Consider the following 23,231-nt stretch of genomic DNA (forward strand, 5'->3'; position numbering starts at 1 on the left):
AAGCCACGCCCCCTCTTTCTGGCGGCTCGGGTTGGTCCGCGCCGCACAGACTAAGGTGGAGTCAAAAGATCGAAACCCTGCCCCTCTCCCGCGGGGAGGGGACAGGGCTCCGAAGAGGCAGGACCTCCTTGATTGGACCAGAGTGCCCAGATGGGAGATCTGGGACGGCGGGAAAAGGAGGAAAGAGGCTAAAGAGCGGCATTTGATTGGCCAGAAAGAGAAGGAGGCGTGGTGTACCATTTAAAGAAGAGAGCCGGGCGCAGCGGGTCCCCCACGTGGGATTGGAGTGGCTGTGGTATGACGTCATGCGGAGCCGCACCGCCAATTACTCGGTTTTTGAGGGAGTTGGAGTCGCGAAGTTGAGTTGTGAAGGGTCAGGATTTCCTTCCACTCCATTCGGACGGTTTGGCAGGATTTGGTCTGGGATTCCTACATGTTCATGTGTCAGTTTTCCCTAGTTTTTACACTCTAAGCACATTCTTTATCCTTCAATTTTTTCCTGGCTGTCCTTACAAAAAGAAAGGAAATTACCCTATTGGGAATGAAAGTGTTGGATGACGACGCTGTCTATCGTGTCTCCAGTCCTCTATGTTGTCTGTGCAGTGTAACGACAGACACTAGAGAAAACTGGAAAATCCGAGAATTACAGAGATAAGACAATCCAGCCTTCAGGGAAGAGAAAAAAAAGCGGAGTGAAGAGGAAGTGAGGCTTGCTTTCTTTTTAGAAATCTCCAAGAGTTAGTCCATTCTATCTCCAATTCTATCTCTATCATAGAGCGCAGACCGACTCCAAACTAGATCGACTCCAAAAAGAGGAGTGGGTGGGTGGGCAGTCAGCTGCAGCAAAAATGATTACACTTTCCAAGAATTTCCTGACCCTGAGGAACTGCTAGGACACTAGCAGTTGAGAAATCAAGAGTAATGAGACGATTCTGTGTTTCATTTGCCTGAGTTAGAAGGAAGGTTTGGAATACAGTCAGATGTAGAATTAATGCAGTTCTACATGAACTGTGCAGGTTTAGGAAGGGGAGAGTGCAGGGTACATTGATGATGACCAATGTTACTAGTTAACTGGATTTAGAGGTGGAGTGTTGTCCAGAGACTTAGAAACTAGACTAACTGGAAGCCCAGGAGGGAAGGGTTGGTCATAAGATGATCACCTTTTAATGCAGTATATGTGGGACTTGTGTTATTCTGTTTGACACAGCAGGCAAACCAGGGTTACTGCTGGGGAGAGACTAGGTCGGCAGCTGATAAGTTTTATCTGGCTCTGCAGGGCATGGATTTCATCAGGCTGTGTTTCATCAAAGCTGCTTAAAACCTATCGCTGCCCAGCCTTCCTCTCAAATTTTCTCACTTCCCTTTCTCTACTTCCCTGAGGCTAACAGTCTCTAGGCTGCTTCATTCAGTTTGCAGAACTGTATAAAGAACAATTTTCTACCTGCCTCCTATGTCCTCCATATTCTCAGAGGTGAGCAGGCAGAAAAGGAGCTCAAGGAGTTTGGAGGAGATAAAAGTGATCTGCTCACCAACTGATGAAGCAGAACTATAGGAGGAAAATGGATGAAATTCTTTAAAGGGAAACCTCTCTATAAACTGAAATTTGCAAAGCACTGGAGTAGGGGGAGGGGGGTCCCTTAGACTGGGGGATGGAGAGGGTGACCTATAGAGGTTCCTTTCCAAACTCCTCCCCTTTCTCACCCCATCTCGCTCATCAGACCCTCCTGCTGAAGATGGTATATGGAGGATGAAAGCTCATCCTCAGGAAGGTCTCTTCCCAGCTGGGACCCAGGAGCCACAGGATTAGCAACTGCAATGCAGGCACCAGAACAAGTAAACAGGATGGGTCCCCGCCCATTGACAATTCTGCTGCCCAGGTGCCACCTGGTGGTGATAAGCAGTAAGTGGGTAACAGGAAAAAGGATAGCCATTTGTTAGAGGAAGTGTCTAAGGGAGGAGAGTACCAAGACTTCCTGGATTTGCAATCTGCACTTATATGTAAACTACAATTGCCTCCTAGGGGAGGCAGAGGGTTGGACGTGGTAATCTGGTCCCAGCTCACTCTCCAAGATGGAAGGGGCAACAGGATTTGAGGAAATTTCCTCTGTATTATTCCTTGCAAGTTACTGCAAAGCAGTGGTCCCATTGTTGGATGGCTCTATCCTTAGAACTTTCTTTTTTTTTTTTAAAGATTTTATTTATTTTATTTTTTCCCCCCAAAGCCCCAGTGGATAGTTGTATGTCGTAGCTGCACATCCTTCTAGTTGCTGTATGTGGGACTCGGCCTCAGGATGAACGGAGAAGTGGTGCCTCGATGCGCACCCGGGATCTGAACCCAGGCCACCAGCATCGCAGTGCGCGCACTTAACCACCAAGCCACAGGGCCGGCCCCCTTAGAACTTTCTTATGCCAAGTCTGGAGTCAGACTGCTCGAATAGATTCCTGGCTCCATTCCTTACTAGTTGTGGAACCCTGGGCTGATTACTCTCTTTAAGCCTGCTTTCTCCTCTGCAAAACAGGTACAAAAATAGTACCCATCGTGTCAATGAGATATTGCATGTAAAGTGCCCAGCACAGTGCCCTGTCTTGTACTGAGTACTCAATAAATGTTAGCTGTTATTCTACAACTCCCTGTGTATTTCCCAGGCAGCAAGACAGGACCTTTTCTCTATTGGGCAGCCATTCAAATATCTGAAGACATCTATTGGGTCTCCCCTCAGTCTTCGCTTGTCAATTTTGCTCACCTATTCCACTGGTTTGTCAATGGCCCTCTTTAAAAATTACATTGAGAAGAACACAGAATACTTTAGGAATGGTTCCACGCAGACAGACACGGTAGAACTGCTATATTTACAATGCATGACTATGGTTTGGTTACCTTAACGGAGCTCCTAGAAAGGTGCCTAGAACATAGAAGGCTCTTAATTTTTATGAACTGACATATTATGAGGACTAAGATTTTAATTTTTGGTAGCCAACTGGAAGTCCCGTGTTGTTCTCATGTGAATTACTGCTAATGCAGATCTCTGCATTTGTTCCTCAGCCAGGCTCAAGCAATTTTTTAGAGGGAGGGTCAATCAAAATTGATCCAAATTGACCCCTTGGATTAATTTAGTTGACCCAAGTTACAGACACTTTCAGTATCACCTAGTGCTTCTCTGTTACTGTTGATAACAGGGCTTTTCTTATAAGTTTTTTTTTTTTTTAAATAAAACATAGCCCTTATGTATATCACAAGAGACTTCTCTAAAATGAATGCACTAATTAATAGTTACTAGGCACAAATGTTCAGTTTTGATTCCACCAAACTCTACTATTAACTGACCCGTAATTATTCTCTTATCTGCAATGACTTAGCAGGTGAGAGAGAGGAAAGCAACTCCTGATCTGGGAACATCCAGGCTTCAGAGTTGTTGGGGGCTGACCTGCGATCACAGCTAAGAAATGGTGCTGTCTTGTTGGACTCAAACAATTTCACACAACACCACCATCAGAGAAGGGCACTCAGTGACTGTGATGAAGTGAGGCAAAAAACCAAGACCACTGCACGATTTTGTTTAAGCACAAAACAAGGTCAGTATGCAAACCAAAAAACAGCAAACATTCCCCTCTGCCAGCTAACGAGTGATTTCCGCTTCATTAGCAATTGCAGCTTCAGCTTCACTTTAGTCGGCCCTTTTTCTAGATAAGATAAAGACACCCAATCACAGAATTATCCCTGCTTCCCTGACAGCACCCAATCCAGAGTGAAGCCCCACTTCCTTGAACCTTCCCCCAAATCACTTAACCAAAGCCCAAGTCCTACAAGTTCAAGTCCTACAAGTTCTTTCTAACAGCCTCTTGCTGAAATACCACGGTTCCCCACGGCATGCTCTCTCCACCACTGCAAGGAGCAATAAACACAACTTGTTCAACTACAGGTCTATTCCTGGTGGTCTTTAGCTGGAGTACGTTAATAAAGGACATACAATGTCTGCAGTTTCCCAGATCTACCTCTTCAGAGATACTTGGCAAAGAGAAAATAAAGTCAGTCAGCATTTGGCTGGGATGAGTTCATGTTGGTATCTATGATCACATTTGTCTCTAAATGCTCATAAACCATCTCTTTAATAATGCAAAATTGTGCCAGAAAACCAACATTAAGCTTATCAATGTGTGGTTTCTAAAATCCACAAACAATACTTCAGTATTTGCCCATTTTTAGTCTTTAGGCCCATTCTTTTTTTTTTAATGACCAGCCTTGACCTACCCAGCCTATCTCCAACCCCAGGTGTAACCTGAGTGATCAACCGGACGAGAGCAAGAGGTAGCAGGAGACATGATGGGGGGAGAATAACCCAGGATCACTTTCTCTACCCCCAAATCCACTGTCCCATTAGACTAGACACCTGAGTTGTTTCCCCTACATCAGCCATGAGCTGAGGGGGAACTGAGGTTTGGCTATTGGGGCCCTAGGCCTTAGTGACTCTTAACCGGATTTAAAACTTCTGTGGTCCTATGTGGAGGCAGAGGGAAGAAAGGGATGAACTCTGAGGCTTGTGTTCCCAGAAGAACTCTCCTTTTCCCAGCACCTCCCAAGCCTTGAAGGCTTAAGGCATTGGTTACTGAGGAACGGATGGGGTAGGAGGGACATTAACCCCCATCAACAACTCAGAGAACAATCACCACCTGCCCTGCTCTGTTTGAATAGGAGAAGGATCTGTCAATACATATCCCATTCCCATTTCCCAGAACCTCCACCCTCCTTAGTACCTGCCCCGCTAAATGACCCTAGGAGCCCTGGTTACTAAGGCAACCTGGGAATAGTACATGCACATAGAAACCAGAACAGATGGGACTATTTTTAAACTAGACTAGGTGGCTCCAATGCTTTTACCTCACAAAGTGCCTTCCCCAAAGCCCCATTTGGTCTTGTTCTGGGTCCCTACCCTTCTTCACTGGCTTCCCTCCAACCTTACCCAAGCTATGTGAGGGTGGGGTCTTTATCCCATTTTGGCATGAGATCTATTTACTGCTCCCATATTCACACAGAATACCTAAGCAAGTTTTCACTGCCTCCATTTGTTAAAAATAATTGTTTTTTTATTTCTTTGGAAAGTGGTGGGCCCTGCCCTATAGATTTCCAGGCCAAGTCAAGGTAATGAACGCTCCCCTACTCTTTGGGCTGGAGTACTATGGTCCCCGCCTTCCCACGGGCCCGGGAGCAGTTCCTATATTGTCCAACTCAACTAGGCCCCAAATTGTCTGAAGGCTCCTGTCAGGCCTTCTCTCCTGGCCACCCACTTCCCAATCTTTCCTGACTTTCCCTCTGGGCAGGGTATTTTTTTCTTCCAAAGCCAGTGCTGGAACCTGTGCTGTGCAGAAGAGAGGACAATACCAGGGATGTCCCCAACTTCCCATCAGCAGACATACAGCCCTTTAGTCAGTCCTTGCTCTCTGCTGGCTTCAGTCTGTACTCCCATGCAAGCCCCCTCTGTGAGGCTTGAAGGAAGATGGACAAGAGGACCCTCATACAGGGGAGGTGAGACACAACACACCAGCCCAACGCTTTCTCAGAAGCAAACTCCTTGTAGTCTCTTGTCCTAGTTCTTGAGTGAGCCCTTCAGACAGGGCCTGGGAGGGCTAGGCGAGTGGGTGAGTAAGGGCCCCTCAACCCCAGCCCTGGGAGGCTATTCCAGGGTAGTGTCCATTAGGCCCATCAGTGTGGCATGGCTGTGATACGCATGCTCTGGGAAGCGATGGGGTAAGTCACCATGGGAGTGGTGGTGTGGCTCATTGTGATTCCTGCCAAAGGTTGGGCCATCGATACAGCCACAGGGGCCACAGGAGCCACAGATACAGCCACAGGAGCCATGGAGACAGGTGGGGGTGCCATTCCCTGGGCAATTGTTTGAGCCAGAGCAGCTGACAGTGGTGTGATCTCTGGGTTCAAGTGTGGGGGTGGGGGTGGTGGAGCAGCAGGAGGTGCAGCATTAGTTGGGGGAGCAGCTGGAGCTCCAGCAGGGGCCACCAGTTCTTGCTGGGACACGGGTCGAGGCTGTAGAGCCTGGCTGCTGAGAGTAGTGTGAGTCTGGGCAATGCCATGGTTAAAAGTGGCGACAGTGCCCACGGTGGGGGCCAGAGTCTGCTCAGTCGCTGGTGCAGTGGAGCTCAGGGTCATGACCTTGGCCTGATTGCGGAACTGAGCATTTTGTTCCAGCAGTACCTCATTGGTGGCCAGGAGGTTGCTAACCTGCTTCTTGAGCTCCTCTACCCGCTTCCTGAGCATGGCGTTCTCCTCCTCTAGTAGTCTGCACTCCACCCCTCGGGGTGGAGCCAGGCTATATTCATATGATTCAAAATGGGGGCCATCTGGGGGGCAGCATCCACCTCGCCGGCGCTTGGGGCCTGGTTCATGGTCCTCAAAGCCCCTGTCAGGGAGGTCGTAGATATCATAGAGATCATGACGTCGTCCTGGGGGGACTGGGCCTGTTGATCCCCCACCACCAGTTCCTCCTCCACCCCGAGCATCAAACTCAAAATCCCGCTGCAGGTGACGGAACTTGCACTTGGCTCCTCTCTGACAGTCACCCTTGAGAAAGTCACGGCAGATAGGGACCTCCTCCTTGCCATTTGGTAGGTCAGCTGGTGAAAGGCCCAGGCCAGCTGCCACTTTCTGCCTCAGCCGAGGGGGAAGCTCTCCTGTCTTCTTATAGCCATCCTCATCCTCCTTGGAGCCATGGATGAATCGGCAGTTTGGGCGACTACACTCCTTGTTCTGGAAGTCATGGCAGAAGATGAACTCATTTTTGCTCACTCCCAAGTTGGATACCTCACTCATATCTGGATGGCGATAGCGGCAACGCTTGCCTCGCTTGCATACATTCCTCAGGAAGTCTCTGCAGATGGCATCTGAGCTGGCCCCACCACTGCCTGCCCCTGTCCCACTGGCTTCCTCGCTGCCACCACCTCCAGGGCCTCCACTGCTGCTCCCAGTGCCGTTGGCATAGCTGTCCCGATCAGGCATCCTGGTCCCCTCCAACTCAGGGCTTTCTTCTTTTTCTTGCCACCCTTGGTGACCACTAGGACAGAGGAGAACTGTGTCAAACAGGAATCCTCCAGAGAGGCCACACTCTTCCTGACTATAGAGCAGGCAGTCCAGCAAGAGGCAGGGCAGAGGGGCAATGGCTTTGGAAATGGAGAATCTAAGGGATGAGAATTCTTCCTGGACTGGCCAGCTTCTGAGAAGTCCTGCCTAGGCCCTTGTGCATCTGGCCTGGGTCAGAATGATTCACACTTGCCTGGCTAACAGTGGAGGGAGGGAGCTGGGGTGAAGCCACCTCTTCTCACTAATGTTGACAGGCCAAGGAGGGGGCAGGGAAAGAATAGTGTTGGATTTTATTCCCCCTTCTTTTTTTTTTTTAAAGATTTTATTTATTTTATTTTTTCCCCCCAAAGCCCCAGTGGATAGTTGTATGTCGTAGCTGCACATCCTTCTAGTTGCTGTATGTGGGACTCGGCCTCAGGATGGACGGAGAAGTGGTGCCTCGATGCGCACCCGGGATCCGAACCCGGGCCACCAGCATCGCAGCGCGCGCACTTAACCACCAAGCCACAGGGCCGGCCCCTTATTCCCCCTTCTGAACTGACCTTATTCAAGTTGTGGAAGCAAAACTAAGACTGCTATTGGGACGGCCCCGTGGCTTAGTGGTTAAGTGCGCGTGCTCTGCTACTGGTGGCCCGGGTTCGGATCCCGGGCACGCACGGACGCACTGCTTCTCCGGCCATGCTGAGGCCGCGTCCCACATACAGCAACTAGAAGGATGTGCAACTATGACATACAACTATCTACTGGGGCTTTGGGGAAGAAAAAAAGGAGGAGGATTGGCAATATATGTTAGCTCAAAGCCGGTCTTCCTCAGCAAAAAGAGGAGGATTAGCACACATGTTAGCTCAGGGCTGATCTCCCTAACAACAACAAAAAAGACTGCTATTGATGTCTGAATAGGCTAGGAGGAGACTGGGAATAGTGGCCAAGATGGGCTAGTGAGTTATTAGGGCTGTGGACAATGGGATACTGGTGACAAAACTTCCTTAACTCCTCTTCCATGGGATCCTGGTAAGGGCTCTGTGAAGTATCAGATCTCTTGACCCCAGGAAATCCTAAGTGAAGAGACTGGTGTCACCAGCTTAAGGGAAGTCCCCAAACTTGTCATATTTCAGTGTTCTCTCCTAGCTCACCACCACTCTCAACCCCAGTTTGGTCAGCCCCTTCCCCTCCATTTCAAGGGAAGAGTTGTACAGCTGGAATCTCCACTTATTGACTCCCAAAGGATAAAACCATCTGTGGTAAGGTCAAGGCCGGGAAGAAGAAGTTAATTTCATAGGAATAAGTGACATTTCTTTCCTCATTCTATACCACCCCCCCGCCCCGAGAAGATCCCACTGACATCAAAGCACACCATTCCTCCTCACCCCATTAAAGATCTTCTTTATTTATAAACTCTATAAAAGCTTTTTAAGGCTTCTCTTTCCCAAGAGAGCTCTGGAATGTCAGCCCACTGCCCTGGTTCTAGCCCTCCCTTCTCCCCACCCACCCCCAACAAGACTGGGAGTCCCCACGTGTCTGACCTCCTAAGCCTTTCCTAGACAGAGTTTAGGCTCCCCCTGCTGTTCAAACAGGAAAACTTCATATTGTTTCCCCGTGAGTATAAGGGGATCTTTCCAATTTCTTTGGCCTTGATCTCCCCCCCGCCACTCCACTGCCTTGACTTTGCCTTTAGATCTCCCTACAGTGAACCAAGCAGACCAGAGGCCACAGTTACAAGATAATCTGTAAAAGAAGGGTTCTCTTCCTCCGAAGGGAGCTAGTCCCAGAATAAGAAAAATAAGGAAAAGAGTGGTAAGAGAGAAAATACAAACTTCTAAAAGGGAAATGAACTGGTGAAAAATAAATGCCATCTACTCAAGCCTGACCCATGTCGCAAGTCCCACCAGACTCAGATAATTAGATATGGTACTGTACTCCTCCCCACCCAACTCTCCCAGGGTTGTTCGATACCTGAGGTAGCTCAGGTGAAGTCCGGGGCTCCTGTGGGTCTCCACCTCCACATCACTGCTGGGTTCTGAACAGGAAAAAAACAGAGACTTGGGTGGGAGAAGGAGTAAGAATGAAGGACTATGGAGTGGTTGTTACAAGACAGAAGTCTGACAAAACGGCAAGAGCTCTGGGCACTTCAGGATTTCCTTAGGGTTCAAACTGAACTTCACCTGTCAAAGGGAGAAGCTGCCAGTAAGAGTCAGGGATAGAACTAATTTGGAGAGCCTAGGAAGACGGGTTGGAAAACCAGTCCTGAGTGAACAAAAGGTGAGGGGCGCCCTGCCTCAAGATGAAGGAGGATGTGGGGATCAGAGCCCGGCCTAGGGTTGGGGTTAGGAACTCCGAATGGGGAGCCGTGCAAGGAGAGCGCCTGACAGTGCAGTGGGATGGCAGAGTACACTTGGGGGCGGCGATTATGACGCTTCGCAACACCCCCGAGTTTACGAAAAAAGTCCTAGGAGTTTCCCGCAGCAAGTCTTCTAGCTTGGCCGGTTCTGTGCAGTGCCGCCGGAGCTCAGCCGTGGGGCAGGCGAATAGGACGCTGAGGGAGCACGAAGTGAAGCGGGGAAAGGGACTCCAGGTGACATCAAGCTGAGGGGATGGGCAGGGCTGTGACGTCACGGAGCTGGCGTTTGCTCGCGAAGCGGGGTCACTCAAAAAGGGGATCGGCCATGGGGCGTGACGAAGAACTAGCTCGGCCCTGGGGGGCCTTGTGTAGCCCGGCCGAGTCCAGCCGCTGGCCCGGCCCCGACTCCTCCCCTCCGGGCGCGGCCTCCACCTAAGTCTCCCGCCTCCCTCACCTGCCGCCGCCGCCGTAGTTGCTGCTGCCGCCTGCCGGTCCTGTAGCTTCGACAAAGAGCCGCCTACCCAATCGCCCTTCCGCTTCCTGCGGAAGTGTCGCTCTAGCCACCAGACCCGGAACTATACTCTATGGTGTATGAAGTACTTGCACGCCTAGCTGTAGGAAGCTCCCAGCAAGCTTTGCGTGTCACCATGGCAACCCGACCCAACAGCACAGTAGGACCCAAAAACTTGACTTAGTAATGTAAGCCTAGACGATGGACCAGGCGGCGCAAACCACCGTTTGCCCCTAACTTGCCCGCGACCACCTTGAAACCCGTCCCCTGGGGTGTACTACACCCTTTCCCACCCAATACTCCACCAGCCCCGAGGGGCGGGGCCCACACCCCCGGCTTTAGCCCATGTAGTTTGCTTGCTGTTCTCTACAGCACAGGGCCGACTGTGTCGATACAGAATCCCCAGCCAACGGAACCATAAAAGCCACAGAATAGACAAGACTTTTTCTTCAGCTAGGACAGCAAAAGAGATGATTTATTGTACACGTGTTACATTCAGCCACAAGTGAGAACAGAACTAGTCCAGAACGTCACAGGCCCAGGGCAAAGGACCAAAAGGAACTGTTTTGGTATGAGCAAGGTGGGTCTCTTAAAGGTGGTCGCGGCGATCAGGTGGCGATAGATGTTCTAGATCCACTGAGACAAGTTCTAGACAGTAGGCATGCAGTCCAACAAATTGTACCAGCGTCCCCGGCCTCTGGCTTTCCTTATTTCTGCTCTTGTGGCGTCCATGGGTGCACAAGCTAGCGGTTTACTTGGACCTCTGTCTCATCTTTCTTCTTTTGCGCTTCAGCCTGAAAAGCAGACACGGGAATACACCTCCTGCCCACAAACCCGAGTTCAGTCTTTCCCTCTCCTCTTAAGTGTGCATACAACACCCGGGCTGCCAAAATGAACAAGCACAACAGTGCCATTGACCCTGGCTCTCGCAAGCCAATGCTCGTTAACGTTTTTCACCCAAAGTTCTTTTAGATTTCTAAACCAAATGTTCCTCCCAAGTTTTGTCCAAGTCGTGCCCCACTTCCCTCCTCCCGTGCCGGCCAAGTCTCAACATACCTGCGCATTCGCTTCTTCCTCCACTGGCAACCAATCACAACCAAAGGCAGAAAATAAAACAAGAGATAATTAATTTTATTAACAGATTTAGGTAGGGATATGAAGAGCATTATTTAGAACCGGGCCGGTTGTTGACCAAGTATGAGGATTTAGTCGCAGTCATCTCATCAAAAATTCGGACGCCCAACCCAACATAAACCCCGAACCCGCGTGCGCTACTTCTGCCCTCTCTCCCCACAGCACTTACCCATCACCTCCTCTGCTTCTCCCCAAACTATCCTTCCTCTCCCACTGGGTCTTGGGCACCCCTGAGAACCCTGCAGTTTGGGAACCATGGCGGACTTCCCTTTCCCGGGTCTCCCCGGTAACTGCCAACTCCTACAGTCTCAGCTCACTGCCAGCGACTGCTTACCTTGGCTCTCATGGCGCGGAGGTTTCTATGGGCAAAGAAGAAAAGACTACAGTTAGTTTGCTGTAACGATGATAAACGCACAGACCAGATGTTAACGGATTGTACGCGGCACCCGAAGACAAGCAACACTTACACTCACCCAGAAAAATGGCGCTAAGGCCGAGAGAGCGCCAGGGCCCCGCCTACGGCTATTTAAGGGAGCGCTCGGTGTCGTCACTTCCGCTGTATTGCCCTCCCCCAGGGGCGGGGCTACCCGAAGGGAATAACAATGGGTTTGCGCGCCTGTCAGGTGGTTGATAAGTGTTTTGAGTTAGGAGTTCTCTTTGAAAACAGTATTTTGAATTTGAGTTACAAAACTCTCCTCTCCCCAGTTTTATTATCAGGACACTGTATTATTTAAACGTGAGCACATATGCCTAATATGGGACCTCGAGGTGCAGAGGAGCAAAGGATAGCGACTTCCGTTTTCCCTCTCATTGCTTCATGGGAGTTGCAGTTTCGTGGCGACACCGTCCATTTTACTCTAGATAGGGGCGGACTGTACAAAAATTTCTAATTTGTTTTACTGGTTTGCTTTGTTTTCTAAACTAAATTGCTGCAGGGAGATTCGATCTTGGAACTTCCGAAGGTCCTAAGATTCCAGAACATGGGAGAATGTAAGTGGGAAGTCGAGAAAGCTGTCATACTACAGAAAGAAACCTTTGTCCCTATTTAAGATAGATAAACTCTTTTTTTCTTAGCCAACTATGGTCTTTCCCCACGATGCCTGCAGCAGAATGTCACTAGATTCCAGGCTACAATGCATCTTGTTCAGAAAATACTTCAGTGATTCTCCCTCTACCTAGGGGTGAAGAGCAAACCAATGGACAGAGGGGGAGCAAGATGGGCTGTCTTCTGTAGAGCAAGAATGATATTTGGTGTTGTGTTAAAGAACTTCCCAGTCTCATGGTATGGTCAGGTCAGAAGCACCCGGAAAGCAGATACCCAGAAATTTGGCTACAGGAAAACTTGTTGTGAAGGATGAGAAAAAACTCTTAACCAAACTTCACCTTATTCAGGATACTGTAAGGTTTTTGGTTATAATCCCTCCTTTTTTGGTGGCTTCCCTTTATAACTTATACACTATTTCACCTTTTTAACTCTTAAAACAAGGTTTTTAAAATTTAGGGCCCTAGTTTCAAGTGCTTAAGTAGTTCTAGTATTTTTTTTTATATAATTTTTATTTATTTTTCCCCCCAAAGCCCCAGTAGATAGTGTAGGTCATAGCTGCACATCCTTCTAGTTGCTGCATGTGGGACGCGGCCTCAGCATGGCCAGAGAAGTGGCATGTCGGTGTGCGCCCGGGATCTGAACCCCGGGCCGCCAGCAGCGGAGTGTGCGCACTTAACCACCAAGCCCCGGGGCGGCCCTAAGTAGTTCTAGTATTGTCACCATCAGAATATAACAAGCTTTGAAAACAAAAACCCTAGCAGTTATTTTATATTAAGTCCACCAGGATTTCACCTGTTGATTGCCCACTAGTCTATAAGCTCTTATCAAGGGACCTGTGTTTTGTTCAATATAGTATCTCCACATCAGCAATGCCTCACATACACTATACTCAGCTCTAATAAACAAATCATCCAGCCAATCTCCAGCTGGCCCTGAAAAATTGCGTAACACTAAGGGCATTCTTCCTTGGCTTCCTCAATCAAGATAAACACTTGGATACAGCCTTTTATTTTTGCAGTACACTTTTTTTTTTTTTGTGAGGAAGATCAGCCCTGAGCTAGCATCCATGCCAATCCTCTTCTTTTTGCTGAGGAAGACTGGCCCTGAGGTAACATCCGTGACCATCTTCCTCCACTTTATGTGGGACGCTGCCACAGCATGGCCTGAGAGGGGGTATGTCGGTGAGCACCCAGGATCCGAACCCAGGCCGCCAACAGCGGGAGCACGTGCACTTAACTGCTACGCCACGGGGCCGGCCCTGCAGTACACATTAAGTATGCTAGTCCTGAACAAAAGTGTCAGCAGCAAGGGGTGTTTTTACTTTAGAAAACTAAACCACAAATTCCCATAGAAAATTTACTCTATGTTAATTCAGAGAATCCAGGATTTATGTCTTCCCCAACCCAAAGTGTTTTATTTTTTTAAAGATGCGTTGGTGGTGCGCCTGGGATCCGACCCCCGGGCCGCCAGCAGCGGAGCGCGCGCACTCAACTGCTAAGCCACGGGGCCGGCCCCCCCAAAGTGTTTTTTTTTTAAAGATTTTATTTATTTTATTTTTTCCCCCCAAAGCCCCAGTGGATAGTTGTATGTTGTAGCTGCACATCCTTCCAGTTGCTGCATGCGGGACTCGGCCCCAGGATGAACGGAGAAGTGGTGCCTCGATGCGCACCCGGGACCCGAACCCGGGCCACCAGCATCGCAGCGCGCGCACTTAACCACCAAGCCACAGGGCCGGCCCCCAAAGTGTTTTTGAAAGGCAGAATATGGCAATACTGAAAAACTTCCAATGGTCATCACTTCAACTGACACTTCCCTACCTCCATCAAATAAGAACAACATACAAAGGCACATGATTATGAGCAAATCCAAATTTATTTTAACACCATGTCATTTTCAATGTGTTTAAAAACCTTATAAGTTAGCAGGAGCCCTAGTTCCCTGGGACAGCATGCCAGAGGTACTGAAATTCGTCACTCTCTCTCCAAACCCCTAGCAATTCATCCAATCCAAGTCCATAGCTTCAGAAAGCCAGGAGTTGTCTCTTCAGTCAGTCTGCTCCTCTGGTTCCTGGTCTTTCAAGGGAGGGAGGTCAAAATATTTCAAAAAGGCAACAAAACCAGAGTTGCACTTCCAGCTCAGGTTTGTAAGACGGAGCAAGGGAAGAACCCACTAACTCCAAAGAAATGGACAAGGTTGAGATGGATTACTTCTTTATAGCTTTGTGGGAAAAAACAAGTCCTACAGAACAAAAATGACTAAAAAGATTTACAAATGAGGATCCATTTGATAGATGAGAATCCCTTGGTAACTGCAGGCTCCAGCTCCTAAAAATGGGAGGAGCCTGATGAGACAGGCCGATCAGAAAAGGAATCTGCTACATGTGAATAAAAACAATCTGAAGAATAGCTCCTCTCTATTTTGAGGCCAGATAAAATACTTGGGGAGAGTGAGAAAAGAGAAGAACAAGCCCCAACAGATGAGAAAATGCTGACATCGGAGTGGTATAAAAAGATTTCAGCTGAGTTTTTAGTGGAGGTGGCTACTTTAGCCTCCTCCCTTTTCTGTTGTAGGGCCATAAACCTTGACCAAGCAGAAAGTAGTAGAAAAATGCTAGAAAGAGGGGCTTGACGACGATGGATTTTGACTCCTGATTTTATTATTCAATTTCTCTTTTCTATTTAAAGTAGTCTTCGGTGGCTGGGAAGCCTGGCCTCCCAAGACCAGAGTCAGTTGGAGCTGGTTGTTGTTGGAAGGGGGTTGGGTTGGGGGCCTAGGATGGGGGCAGGGAGATCCTGCTCTGCTGGCGGTCCTGGGTGGAGAAGACGAACTGCACTTCACAGAGCCTGGGGTGTGGTGGGAAGGGGATGAGGCAGGAGCAGCAAGCTGGGGAGACGGGACCCACCTCAGTCCCCAGCTTCATTCTCTTCTAATGTTTCCCCACTGGTGGCATTCTCTGCAGTCTTGGAGGCCTATATTCATTGAAAGGAGAGAGAGAAGACTTGTCAGTTTCCAACTACTTGGGGTAGTGTCTGGGAGACCAAGGACAAAAATATCTTCATTCTCTAGGTCAGGGCTGAGAAGGGGGTAAATAAGGATATACAGGAATCTATACCCCTACCACAACGTGGGGAGGTAGAATAAAGAGGGATCAGGTTCATCCTGCCAGAGAGGGATGATCATAACACACCTTCTTTTTTTTCTTTTTCTGGGTTTTCCGACTTGCAGAACTCTGTAGGAGGGCCTGGAAAACAGGAGGAAGAAGGAAAACAAATTTAGAGGAATGTGGAGGAAACATCAAGTCTCACTCTAAATACTGTCGCTCTTTTCAGGACTTGGCTGACATTTAGTCCTCACTCCCAGGATAGGTGCCACGTGCTCACCACCTGCCATCCGACACTAACCTTTAGCTCTGCATCCTGGACCTCCATCTCAGACTTGTAAAGGTCAGGCTCAAAGGGACCACTAGTTATCCGCATGGGGCCATTGGGCATGAGCAGAACTGTAAATTTAAACTGGGCAACAAATTCACCTATGGGAGAGAGGAAGTGTTTTGATAAAATGTTCCCTTGTCATACTCTTGTCTGAAAGCTATAGGGAGAAGGAGGGGACCATATAATCAGGGGCTCCAAAGTGAAGCTCTCTTTTTAGAACTCACCCTCCTTCTCATAGAGAACATTAAAAGGTTGTAGCAATTCGTGTTTGGCGCACTCCACCACACCCATCCGGGCCTTCTTCTCATCTTCAAATGCTCTGGGTAGGGGAAGAGAAATCCAGGTACCCTTAACTCCCTAACACGTCTGACTATTTTGCTCATGTTTTTAGATAGCTCCTACCCTCAGGCAGAAATCATGCTTAGGATTCCCCTTTTACATTGCCTTCAATGAGAGGCAGATGGGAGAGGGAGAGAACCCGTGCATGCAGGCGGAGCTACAAGTCTAGGCAGGAGGAGAGAGGGAGGGTAGCGTGGGGGGGGTGGGCGGGGGCCGTGGGAGGGGCGGTGGCGGTGGCGGGAAGAGTGTTCCTGGGTGTGTGGTCTGAGTCAGAGTCAGACTGGTTCCAAGTCCAGTCCTTGCTGACTGCAGTAGTACCTTAAAGTAAACGGCATAGCATCAAAACGCCTTTCGACCTCACTGAAGAAGGCACGTGAAGTTTTTATTTTCAGGCCATATTGCTTAGAAGGATCTCGTTTGTAAATGGTGGTTCTCTGTCCTGCATCCTTGGCCTAAAGGAGTAAGTTAGGTCACGTTTGTTCTGGTGCTCCTGGAACACACCCTCAGTTACCCCTCTTTGCTAGCTCTGGTAAACTGTCCTCACCTTGCCCTCTCCTGAGCTGATGAGAACATCCACAGCATATACTTCATGTACCTCAAATTCGGCTTTTTCATGGTCCTTCCTAAAAGGAATAGAAAGGGAACCATAAAGAGCAATATGTAGGTCCTGGAGTTTGGAGTAGAAGGTGGACAAGATTAGGCTGGGAGTACGGACGAAAAAGTTGCTGACTAGTCTGGTATGGTGGAAGGTGATGGGTGGGATTGGCACCTACTTCTGCTGGTCTGTGGGATTCTGGATAATGGTTTTCTCTCCATCGATGACATGCTGCTTCAACTGGTGTGACAGCATACCTGTGGACAGGACAAAGCCCATGGTACCAGCCATCTAGAATCCCAAAAGGTTTCCAAATCCACCCACCTAAGTAGTTTGATGGGGCAGGCAATGGGAGGAAAGTGCCTGGCTATGGAAACCCCAGGTGCTGAGGTTTTTGGCTTAGACTGTGCTAAAGCCAGATGGGTCCTCAAGGAAGCAAAGGCCTTAATTCTGCTAAACCACTCATACTTAGACCCTCAACCCGTTTATCTGAGCTCTCACCTTCTATTGGCGTGCAATTAAATGAGTGGGCAACTTTGTTCCAGGCTTCTGTCACTTGCGTGTTCTAGAAGGACAAGATCAAATAAAAGGTGAGATACCAGGGGCTAATAAGTTATCTACCACGAGAATAAGAAGTATAAAAGAACTGAGAGTCTTTTTTTTTTTTTTTTTTGGTGAGGAAGATTAGCCCTGAGTGAACATCTGTTGCCAATCCCCTTCTTTTTCCTAAGGAAGATTGGCCCTGGGATAACATCTGTGCCCATCTTCCTCTACTTTATATGTGGGATGCCTGCCACAGCATGGCTTGATAAGTGGTGCATAGGTCCGCACCCAGGATCCGAACCTGGGAACCCTGGACTGCGGAAGCAGAGCGCATGAACTTAACCACTATACCACCTGGCCAGCCCCAAGAACTGAGAGTTTTAATATCCTCCATCAAGCGCAATGATTCTCATTGGTTTTTCATTTCATAGCCCTCTCACCCCTACAGCCTAAAAATACCTTACATTTACATGTCATTTTACAAAGTGCTTTCACAAAGGTGGTCTAATTAGACAATAATTCTGGAAGGTGAATGGGGCAGATCTGTATCCCAATCTAGAAGATGAGGAAACTGAGGCTCAGAAAGATTAAATGATTTGCCCCGAGTTAAAACAGTTAACTGGTATAAACCCAGGTTTTCTGACAGTAAGTCTAGTGTTTACTCCACTATACCTGGCATTCTAACCTGTTGAAAGGGGACAGCAAACTCTTCTTTTCCCCTTCTCGCCTCTTTCAAACATGATCTGATCCTCACCTAAGCTAGAGTTCTTAGACAAAAAGAAAAGTGAATATTCATAGCTAATAGTAAACTATATGCTAGGTCGGTGATAATCACTTTAAATGGATCATCTCAATTGTCATGACATCCCTGTGAGAATAACTCACAATTTTATTCTCCCCATTTTACAGATGAGGAACTTTGAACTCAAAGTTATTTTTAAACAGTAAGGGGTGACAATAGGGTGAGAATCCAGAAAGTCTGATGTCATAGCTATGCAATAGCCACTACACAACACTACCTTCCAGTGAAGATACACAATAGTAAGTATATAAATAATAAAAATAATCAATGTGTGAATAATAGCTAACACAAGTGCTTACTATGTGCCAGGCACTGTTCAAAGTGCTTTATAACAGCTCTATGAAGTAGGTGTTATAAGGAAACAAAGACAGGTTTAAGTAAAAATGATGCAATTAAGTAACAATGGGGATAAAGTACAAATGGATTAAAAGTGTGAAGCACAGAAAAGGAGAGAAAAAAGAAAGACAATCTTTTAGAATTGAACGGGTCTCTGAAATTTAAGTGTAGAGAAACATCTCCACTGATAGTCTAACATGCTAAATTGTATTAAAGCATGAGGAGTTTATGATCCCTGGACTTCCCAATACTGCCTTGCAAGTACAGAACTAACTTTTGGCTTTTCTTTGCCACCAATTTACTAGTACTATTATGATTTTTGTTTTATAAGCTTTTAAAATTGAGTTTTTGTTTCTGTGTTTTATTGGGAGCTACCTACCTCAAATTATTTTGGGGAAAGATGCATATCCAAAACATGAGAAAGGAAGGCTCTCTATAGGCTCCACGAGGAAGGGACTAGGTACACCTAGCATGGAACTGTCTATGGTAGGCACTGAGTTAAGTGCTGTTTAAAAAAAATTTTTTTTTATGAGGAAGATTAGCCCGGAGCTAACATCTGTTGCCAATCCTCTTCTCTTTGCTGAGGAAGATTGGCCCTGGGCTAACATCTGTGCCCATCTTCCTCCACTTTATATGGGATGCTGCCACAGCATGGCTTGACAAGCAGTGTGTCAGTCCGTGCCTGGGATCCAAACCTGCGAACTCCTGGCTGACAAAGCAAAGCACGGGAACTTAACCACTATGCCACCAGGCTGGCCCCCTTAACTGCTGTTTAGTATTAAACTTTTTAGCTCCTGCCTTTCTTCTCTCTCTTTTTTTAAATTTTTATTTATTTATTTATTTATTTTTGTGAGGAAGATCAGCCCTGAGCTAACATCTGTCAATCCTCCTCTTTTTGCTGAGAAAGACTGGCCCTGGGCTAACACCCATGCCCATCTTCCTCCACTTTATATGGGATGCCGCCACAGCATGGCTTGACAAGTGGTGCGTCGGTGCGCGCCTGGGATCAGAACCAGCGAACCCCAGGCCACCGCAGCGGAGCGCGTGCACTTAACCGCTTGCGCCACCGGGCCAGCCCCTGCCTCTCTTCTCTTTCAGAAATCCGATCTTTTTCAGAAAATTTTCTAGCTAATTTTAAAAGCCGTTTGTTTTATAAGGGGGCTGTGGGAGAAGCTGACAGTTCAACATAGAATAGCTATAGCTGCCTAATGCATCTTTGGCTCCATCAAGGTTTGGAGCTGGACTAAACAGCTTACCTGGTTTCCAGGTTTGACCAGGCGTAAGGCAGCTTCAGCACAAAGGTGAGCTGCCTTAATGACATCTGCTTTCCGCCCTGTTACTTGGGTCCCCTGTAGATAAGGAAATGCAATCAGTGCCTCCCTGGAAAGCTCTTTAACTCAGCTGGTTAATCAGTTAATATCTGTGTGCCCATTAGGCAAGGCCAGGAAATAAGCAGAAGAGAAAACACCCTTTCTCCTTTTATTTCTCTAGAGATTCTTTCAAAACTTATGTGGTGGTAGGGGGTGGGGATAAGAAGCACAAGAGGCAGTGTACTCTCCCCCACTCCCCACAGGTTGAACAGAGTTCAAAGCAGGCCACCTACCTGAGCTACATCAACCACAAAAGTGTGAGCCACATTAGCAATGAAGCCATCCACATGGACCCCAAGGTCACTAAAAGGCAAGACCAGAGTACAGTGTTAGCAACTGTCACTATGTAAATGCTTAGGAGAAAGACAAGTGCTCTAAAATGGTTTAAGCTTACATTTTTACCAAGTCACCTTCCTTGAGAATATAGTCCTGGTCGCTCTTCAAAGGGGAGAAGTGACATACACAGTTATTTACTGAAATGCTGGTGGGAAAGGCAATACCTGTAAAGAGACAATCATCAGCCTTACTGCCTTGCTCTCTTGAAGCCTTGCTGCCCCTCAGAAAAATGGAAGGATTTTCTTCAGGGTCTTGCCCAAGTTTAATCGGTTTGGATTGGGGAGGAAACTGCTTGTATCCCACTTGCCATTCCAAATTTCCAAATATTTAAACCAGAGCTGGCATGGGGGTGGCATCATTACAGTAAAACAAACAAACAGGACTGGATAAGGGACAAACTTGGGAAATTAGTGGTAACTGTTATTTACCTTTCTTCATTTCTTTTTCTTTCTTGAAAATTTTCCCTGTCTCTTCCATAATCATGGCATCGCCTTTCTCACACAGGCTTAGTACCGACACACCTGAGCAGGATGCTTCCACCAAGGACCGAAGTACCCCTGGGGACAAAAATCCCACCACGTCAGCCCTGCATGTGGCATCTAAGTTACCATCCAAGCAATACCTACAAGTTGGACTCAGAGTTTCTAATATTCAGCCATTGCCCTAAGGCTGAAAGAGGGAGCAAGTTTTGCCTCTTGAAATGTACCTACTTATAATCTCTAAATTTCTACCTTCCTTTCCTAAAATAAAAAAGTCAACACTCCCTTCCCTCCCCTATATAATGTGACAACTGGGTATACACAATCTGTCTCCCTAGGCAAGGGAGACTTTCCAAAGATGATACCTGTGCTGTGGTAGGATAGAGTTATGAACTTCAAGGGGGTTCTCACCAAGGTATCCCACTTACATGCAAAGTAGACTAGAAGAAATTTATAGGCGTTGGGGACAACAGGAAGGAGACAGAATTGCTGACTCGAAGCTGATGCACTGTTAAATGCTACCTTCTTCCCTTGCCAGACACCCCAATTACATTAGTAACCTCAATTTATGTAGACTTATTTCCTCATAAACAAGTGTATAAGCCAAGGGGACTTAATCTAAGGTTCCTGGGCTTCACCAAGCTCATGGTTTATAGCTTTTAGCAGATCTCGAAGAGGTATTCGACCCAAAAGAGTTTCAAATTGGTATCTGGGATCACAAGTGCCTCAGAAGTCATAAATTGCAAGAGGAAAAAAAAATTTTTTTCTTTTGATTCAAACCACTAATATAAAATACTAACAGGCACCAAAAATGGGGGTACTATTCCTAATGTCCATTATGTTATAAAGCATAGTTCTGTTCACTGGACACTCTCTCCATGGCTCATTCTGAACTTCAGGTTTGATTTTTGCAATCTAAGTTTTGGTGATTCTTTGGAAGCCTGAAAAACTCAGGTTTTCAGCCATAGGACCAAAGGCATCCTACATACCTATCTTTACTGCCAAACCATTTAAAAGCTCAAAGACAAGCATTTTCTGTCTCCCTAACTGGCTTTTAAACTGAAAAGGTGAATTGGAAAACGAGAAAATAGAAAGTGAGACATCTGCTTAGAGTGGCAAGCAGCTGCTGAGAAAGGGCACAGTCCTAATAAGAATGACTTCTAGGATTCTAACATCAGTCCCTCCTTTTCCAGTACTATTCACAAGTTTGCCTAGTTGGGGTGAGGAGAACCTCAAAACACTCCTACAGTTGTCAAATCCCTGAGAACAATCAATCTGACGGCTAAGGCTATCTGCAGACTGGACGTAGTAATGAATAACTTCTAGGAAGAAAGCCAGACCTATCTCCAAGAGTTGGAGATATGTTAGGAGCTCCACGGGTGCCCTCCAACGGTCCCGGAGCTGGCCCAGGAGTAGTAGGGGGCCCCCACCAGGGAAGGAATTGAAGTAAAGAACGAAAGACTACAGCAAAGCACGTGGTAGGGAAGCTGATGTCAGGGACCGTAGTGAAGGAAGGGAGCCGGCGATCCGTACGGGGACCTGGCAACACGTGCCGGCTCGGCTCCTGACGCCGGGGAGCCGCGACAAAACAGAGGGGCGCTTCCGTCGCCAACAGCTGGGCGCCTCCATTTCGAGGCGGCCTCGCCGCTGCCAGAATCACAGGCGGCAGGGATCCCGACCGAAGGGTGAGGGGCAGGAGATGCGCCTTGCCTCCTTACCAACGGCCTAGGGTCCGAGCCGGCCGGGGGCCCGCACCTCCACACCCTCCAGCCCAGGCCTGGCCGCTCAGGTCCCAGGCACGCCACGGCGTCTTCCCACCACACCACCCCCAGCAGACGGGCGCGGGGCCCTCAGCAGCTCATTCCGCATGACCCCACCGCTCCAGCCCCTCCGGGGCCAGCCCAACACCGTCCCCCTTCCCTCTCCCTCTCAGCCTCGATCTCGGGACCCCTGAGGCCGCACTCACGGTTGGCGATGTCGCCCCCCATCTTATACTTGGTCACGACCAGGTCCTCGGCGATAGTTTGCTCCTGCTGCTCATCCTCGCCCGACATCTTCCCACCACCACCACCACCACCACCACCACAGCTTCGTTCCCCCTGAGCCGCCGCCTCTGTCTTCCTTCCCAGCCGCAGGCTGTGGCTACAGCCCGTTCGATCCGCGAGGAGAGCGCGAGCAAAAGCGCGAGCAAGCAAGGGAGCGGGCGGGAGGGCGGGCGAGAGCGAGAAGCTGCGAGCGCGCGGGCTGAGGCGCAGGGCACGCTGGGACAACGAGTCCTTTCCACGGCCAGCCTCTAGCTGCCCTCCTGGACTCGTGAACTACAATTCCCAGCCTGCCTTTCGCGCCCCTAAACCAGGCCCTGGGGCCTTGCCCTCCGAGGGCCCCGCACGCCGGAATCGCCAGGCACTCTGGGAAGGGTCAGGCTCCGGCGGGAAGGCGGAGCCGTTGGGGAGCGTGAGGGGAAGCGTGGTTTCTCGACGAAAAACTGTTTGCACCAGGAGCGCCGAGCGAGACCCTGTAATATAGTGGGGCGGGCTGACGGAGGAGGGGCGGGGAAATGGGTTTGGAGGCTGCGGGGCAGGGTGGAGCGGGGTGGAGCAGGGTGGAGCCGAGGCGAGTGGGGAGTGACTACACAAAGGGCGGGGAGGCTGGGTGCGCCCTTCCCCGGTCCCCTGGAGCGGCTGGCTGCACCGGCCCAGCCGGTCCAGTAGTCCTCCGATGCTGGGAGAACTGGGAGGGCAGAGCGGGTGTGGAAGACCAAGAGTGCAAGGAGCAGGGACTAACTGGACAGCCACACTCCGGAGGGATTATCCATTTACAGCCTCCCAGTCTAGCGGCTGGACTCCCACTGAAGATGGCACTGTTGTTCCAGCTACAGGCTTTGA

At 48.7% G+C, this 23,231-nt stretch overlaps 2 protein-coding genes and 1 long non-coding RNA gene across 6 annotated transcripts; all 3 read right to left on the reverse strand.

The window, feature by feature from the left end:
• Window positions 1-17: 17 nt before the first annotated feature.
• On the reverse strand, window positions 18-9,984 carry ZC3H10 (zinc finger CCCH-type containing 10). Its single transcript, XM_004429231.3, has 3 exons — window positions 9,880-9,984; window positions 9,041-9,104; window positions 18-7,061 (listed from the first exon to the last, which is right to left on the reverse strand). Exon 3 carries the CDS (start codon window positions 7,004-7,006, stop codon window positions 5,699-5,701), a length of 1,308 nt encoding a protein of 435 aa, XP_004429288.1. The 5' UTR covers window positions 7,007-7,061; window positions 9,041-9,104; window positions 9,880-9,984; the 3' UTR covers window positions 18-5,698.
• Window positions 9,985-10,390: 406 nt separating this feature from the next.
• LOC101406030 (uncharacterized) lies at window positions 10,391-11,567 on the reverse strand. Of its 4 annotated transcripts, none has more exons than XR_001390966.2 (4): window positions 11,544-11,567; window positions 11,405-11,429; window positions 10,993-11,015; window positions 10,391-10,730 (listed from the first exon to the last, which is right to left on the reverse strand). It is a non-coding gene; the product is annotated as an uncharacterized LOC101406030 (long non-coding RNA). The 4 variants fall into 4 exon arrangements; XR_015554926.1 differs by having other exon boundaries at window positions 11,538-11,552; XR_015554925.1 differs by lacking the exon at window positions 11,544-11,567 and having other exon boundaries at window positions 11,405-11,526.
• Window positions 11,568-13,968: 2,401 nt separating this feature from the next.
• PA2G4 (proliferation-associated 2G4) lies at window positions 13,969-22,779 on the reverse strand. Its single transcript, XM_014786603.2, has 13 exons — window positions 22,313-22,779; window positions 20,296-20,424; window positions 19,926-20,031; window positions 19,765-19,834; window positions 19,418-19,510; window positions 16,982-17,045; window positions 16,659-16,737; window positions 16,430-16,508; window positions 16,204-16,337; window positions 15,771-15,865; window positions 15,517-15,644; window positions 15,303-15,356; window positions 13,969-15,084 (listed from the first exon to the last, which is right to left on the reverse strand). The coding sequence occupies exons 1-13, from the start codon at window positions 22,398-22,400 to the stop codon at window positions 15,019-15,021; spliced, it is 1,185 nt and encodes a 394-aa protein (XP_014642089.1). The 5' UTR covers window positions 22,401-22,779; the 3' UTR covers window positions 13,969-15,018.
• Window positions 22,780-23,231: the final 452 nt, after the last annotated feature.

Source organism: Ceratotherium simum, chromosome 17, assembly GCF_057802395.1.
Source record: "Ceratotherium simum simum isolate JZ-2026a chromosome 17, ASM5780239v1, whole genome shotgun sequence".
In the NCBI taxonomy this organism is placed as follows: Eukaryota; Metazoa; Chordata; class Mammalia; order Perissodactyla; family Rhinocerotidae; genus Ceratotherium; species Ceratotherium simum.

What these genes read in the sequence shown, in the direction of transcription:
- ZC3H10 (XM_004429231.3), bottom strand. Translation starts at nt 7,006, where the DNA reads ATGCCTGATCGGGACAGCTATGCCAACGGCACTGGGAGCAGCAGTGGA.
- PA2G4 (XM_014786603.2), bottom strand. Translation starts at nt 22,400, where the DNA reads ATGTCGGGCGAGGATGAGCAGCAGGAGCAAACTATCGCCGAGGACCTG. An exon ending in GAAGGTGACTTGGTAAAAAT is followed by an intron (nt 19,835 to 19,925) that starts GTAAGCTTAAAC and finishes CTTGCCTTTTAG; the next exon opens with TGACCTTGGGGTCCATGTGG. An exon ending in TCCAGGATGCAGAGCTAAAG is followed by an intron (nt 15,357 to 15,516) that starts GTTAGTGTCGGA and finishes CCTGTTTTCCAG; the next exon opens with GCCCTCCTACAGAGTTCTGC.